Source organism: Nanorana parkeri, unplaced genomic scaffold (assembly GCF_000935625.1).
Source record: "Nanorana parkeri isolate BGI_ZX_2015 unplaced genomic scaffold, ASM93562v1 scaffold2141, whole genome shotgun sequence".
Taxonomy (NCBI): Eukaryota; Metazoa; Chordata; class Amphibia; order Anura; family Dicroglossidae; genus Nanorana; species Nanorana parkeri.
In genome coordinates, this window is record NW_017308409.1 from 198408 (window position 1) to 203403 (window position 4996).

The 4996-nt window shown below is 53.2% G+C and overlaps 1 protein-coding gene across 1 annotated transcript in view; it reads right to left on the minus strand.

Moving 5' to 3' along the window:
• Window positions 1-1388: 1388 nt before the first annotated feature.
• Window positions 1389-4996, minus strand: part of LOC108800809 (syntaxin-4-like) — a gene marked incomplete at its 5' end in the record, with an annotated part of 4430 nt that continues 822 nt past the window's right edge. The window contains 2 exons of the mRNA XM_018572820.1: window positions 1389-1501; window positions 4464-4574. Of these exons, the coding sequence (XP_018428322.1) occupies window positions 1421-1501; window positions 4464-4574 (192 nt within the window). The remainder of the gene's footprint in view (window positions 1502-4463; window positions 4575-4996) is intronic.

The window sequence follows — 4996 nt, forward strand, 5'->3', positions numbered from 1 at the left end:
ACGTGGGGGGGGGGGGGGGGAGTTGAGGACCAGGAATCTGACACCCCAGGAAGTGTCTGATTCTAAACGATTCTCCAATCAGCCGAATCTCTGCAACACAGCGACAGATTGGTGATGTGGGAGCCTTAAAGGGTAATTCCGTTTTCCCAGCCGAATTTGATAAAAGAGCGCTTCGCATTGGTCAGGTCGCCGTTTGCAAGCGTCATTTGAAATGCTGAATGCACGGCTGCGGTGCTGTGTACCGCATCGTAAACGCCGGCAGTTGCGGAGGGGGAAGGACTGTTCGCTGAACGGTCAGGCCGGTCCATTAGGGAGATTTCCCCTCACTTCCTGTCCTTGTGACCAAACAGGATGTGATTGGAATTAATGCAGACAGCTATAGAAAAACACTTGACAGGAGGTCTTAACCTTTCCTTGCTTTTGTCCCCCTCGGAGAGACTTCCCCTGACACAGGAAAACAGGAAGTTGGGGGAAATCTCCCCACGAAGGGGGTCTAATACTACGAAAAAAGGAAGCCAATACCTGAGCAATACAACAGAAGCCGCCAGGTATACGCGGCATTACCGGGGCGACGTATATACACACGCGGCGATACCGCGACGTATATACACACGCTGCGATACCGCGACGTATATACACACGCGGCGATACCACGACGTATATACACACGCAGCATTACCGGGGCGACGTATATACACACGCGGCGATACCGCGACGTATATACACACGCGGCGATACCGCGACGTATATACACACGCGGCGATACCGCGACGTATATACACACGCGGCGATACCGCGACGTATATACACACGCGGCGATACCGCGACGTATATACACACGCGGCGATACCACGACGTATATACACACGCGGTGATACCACGACGTATATACACACGCGGTGATACCACGACGTATATACACACGCGGTGATACCACGACGTACATACATGCCAGGCCGCCCCTATACACAACTATGTAAATAACCGCAGGGGCACGCCGCAGCTAAAAGGATAGAAAGCTACAGATTTCCAGGAAGCCCTCTGGGCCTTGCGACCGATAACGTCTGAAGAAATATGGCGGCCTTCCCCTCTGCGATGAATACAGCGCCGGGTCGTGGTGACGCGGTCGGTCGCAAGGCCGCCTGTTAGCAGCAGAAATAAGGCACTCGGAGTTAAAAACAACAAAATACAACAAAAAACGCGCGCACACACAAGTGACAGGAATACAGCACCGCGGGAGCGTGGTCACCCCACCGGCCTGACCCCCCTTATAGTGTTCGGATTAACCGCTTCAGTGCCAGGTTCAGGACGGTAGTGGGTGGGGGGCGGAGCTTCAGCTCAGTGAAAGATGAGGGGGCGGGAACAAAAGGGTGGTGGTGGTGGGGGGGGTCGCCAAGTTTGATCCTCCACAAGGGCTTGCTCAGCTCATGACAGACACGGTGATTATGATGACCAGGACGATGACCAGGACGGCCACGCAGATGGCGATGTACACCTTTTTCTGCAAGGAGGGAAGGAAAGGAAGAACGTAAATCACCAAAATCTCCGACAATCTTCTCAGCTCCGAGCACAGAGACTTTCATCCGCTTTGTGTGCGCCAAACCCAGATATTACCATATAAATGTGGCGGTGACATCATCTCTGTGCTGTGCAGAAGGCAGAACTGTGGGAGGGACAAAGCAGGCTCCACCCACTACAGGAGGGGGCGGAGACAAGACCAGTCACCCTGCGCAAGTTGAGAGCGGCAGTGAGCGGTCTTTATTATAGGCGGGGGCGGAGGCAAGACCTGTCACCCTGCCCAAGGTGAGAGCGGCAGTGACCGGTCTTTATTACAGGAGGGGGCGGAGACAAGACCCGTCACCCTGCACAAGGAGAGAGCGGCAGTGACCGGTCTTTATTATAGGAGGGGGCGGAGACAAGACCAGTCACCCTGCACAAGGAGAGAGCGGCAGTGACCGGTCTATATTACAGGAGGGGGCGGAGACAAGACCAGTCACCCTGCACAAGGAGAGAGCGGCAGTGACCGGTCTATATTACAGGAGGGGGCGGAGACAAGAACAGTCACCCTGCACAAGTTGAGAGCGGCAGTGACCGGTCTATATTACAGAAGGGGGCGGAGACAAGACCCGTCACCCTGCACAAGGAGGGAGAGCGGCAGTGACCGGTCTTTATTACAGGAGGGGGCGGAGACAAGACCCGTCACCCTGCACAAGGAGGGAGAGCGGCAGTGACCGGTCTTTATTACAGGAGGGGGCGGAGACAAGACCCGTCACCCTGCACAAGGAGGGAGAGCGGCAGTGACCGGTCTTTATTACAGGAGGGGGCGGAGACAAGACCCGTCACCCTGCACAAGGAGGGAGAGCGGCAGTGACCGGTCTTTATTACAGGAGGGGGCGGAGACAAGACCCGTCACCCTGCACAAGGAGGGAGAGCAGCAGTGACCGGTCTTCATTACTGGATGGGGAGAGGACAAGACCAGTCACCCTGCACAAGTTGAGAGCAGCAGTGACCGGTCTATATTACAGGAGGGGGCATAAATAAGCACAGAGACCCAGTGATGACGTGACTTGGAATAAAATAAGGCTGGATGGTGGGGGGAGGGGGGGAGACAAAACATGAGCAGATTAAACTTGAGATTCAGACTTCTGCCCCCGACATGAGAAATCCCCGTTTTCAGATTAAGATTCCATAACAGCTCTCAGGATGTATCTGAAGTGAAAACAAATCATGGTTTCCCCTTCCTGTCCGGGCCGCTCTCATGCAATTTCCTGTTTTTTAGCATTACATATATGACGTGCTCTGTCATACATGACAGACTTCCCCGGGATTTCAGGGGCCGTGTGACCCGCAGTGGTACGGAATACTAGAGAACCCGGAAACTTCACTTCTGTGACTCATCAGACTTTATATTTATTTCCTGTATTTAAAGCTACAAAGTTTCATCTGCTTATGTTTTCCCTTCCCTGGTCCCCCCCCCCCCGCCCCCTCCCATCTTCTTCCCTTCTTTCTTTACAAATTGAGTTGCGTTCCAGCAGCTAATGCCCTGCAACGCACCGCATTCGGTGTGAACAAGCCCTCAAGATTGACTTCTGCTGTACATTTAATTTAACTTTGGTTGCGACAGGTTCTCTTTAGGACACCTTAGACCCGTTACGTCACCTTTACACTTCAACAAAGCTAAATCGTACTTGTTCAGCCTCATCCTCATCAGTTATGGAATGGCAGAGCTGAACCCGGAAGTGACAAAACCATAGTCAGGTAATAGAGGGGGAGACCAGCGATGGATGCATGTTCGCCGGCTCTCCCTCTCATCTAGCAGCCCACATCCGCCATGCCGGTCCTGCAGGAGGGGCAGCAGAGCCCAGGAAACACAATGGCCTAAATCACTTCCAGTGTGAAGCGGACGGTTGACTATAGCAGCTAGGAGAGTCTGCCCACAGGGCCCCGCTGCTGCCATCATCTTCCAATACGGTGGCGGCAGTGAAAGGGTTAAATGTCAGCCAGGACACTTATCTGCATGGAGTTTGCATGTTCTCCCTGTGCTTGCATTGCGTTTCCTCCGGGTACTCCGGTTTCCCTTACACGCTCCAAAGACATGCTGGAAGGTTAATTGGCTGCTGTCCAAATCGGCCTTGTATACGAGATAGGGACTAGGGATGTACCGATACCGATACTAGTATAGGTGCCGATACCGAGTATTTGGGTGAGTACTCGCCCAAATGCTCCGATGCCTAGCACGAGTACTTCCTGTACCAGGAAGCCAGGCAGCACGTCATTACACGCTGCCCGGTTTCCTGATTGGCCGGGAAGCGGCTCCATGCTCCCCCGTCACTTGTGATGAGGCATTCCGATTGGCCGGAAAGCCGGCTTCATGCTCCCTCGTCATCTCATGGAGCCGGCCTCCCGGCCAATCACAAAAGCAGGGCGCCACGTCATAACACGATTGGCCAGCAAGACGGCTCCGGCTGGGTACCGGAAGAAGACCGCTCCTGGCTGGACATGCCGAGGTGAGAGGGGACAGAGATCAGCACTGATCATATGATTATTATGGGGATTGGTATGGGACGGCTTTCTTGTTAATGGGGAAGCCGGGTGGCGAGTCATTACACGCCACGTGGCTTCCTGGATGGGACTTCCGGTACTCGGTAATCGGCGAGTACGGAAAAAAAATGATCGCTACTCGTACTCGGTACCAAAATACCGGTATCGGTGCATGCCTAATAGGGACCATAGACTGTAAGTTCCTTGAGGGCGGGGACTGATGTGAACGTGCAGCGTGTGAAGCGCTGTTGACCAATTTCCATTGCAGTCACGATCACGCTTTTGCTGAAAAAGGTGGAAACATAATCGTAAGGTGTGTGGGGACCTTTACCCTAAGGAGAACTACGGGGAAAAGCCTTAACCCCCATAGTTCTCCTTTAATACAAAAAGAGAGGAAATTGTGACGGGACGATCCGGCTCACCTTGCGGGCTTTGTGTTTGTTCTTCACCGCCTGCTCCAGCTCCTTTCTGCCTTTTCCTACGTAGTCGGTGGCATTCAAAACATGCTTCTCAATGCTGTCTATGGTTTCACCCTGGAGATTGAAGAGACAAAAAAAAAAAGTGTACAATGTGCTGTATGCGAAATACTAAAAACGTAACACAGTTCTGTCCCAATGCCGCCATGACAAGAGACGCGGCGCGCCGCGCTGCCGGCCCCCCTCTTGCTAATGGCAGTGGCCTGGCTGTCTCAGTCAGTCTGAGGGGGGGGGGGGGCTGTTTGGCATGTGGAGTGCGCGGCATTGTGTTCGCTAAAAGAAGATCTCCATTTGTCTGGCCGGATGAATTTGAAAGTTTTTACTGTAAGTTGCTACTTTTAATAAATTCATCATCATGCGCCATGAGAGTTTCTTTTTCTATTCATCCCTTTAACCCTTTCGCTGCCAAGGACGTACGTCGTACGGAGCTACAAAAGTGCTTCCAGCGGGCCAGCTCAGTACGTCGTACGGACCTGGCG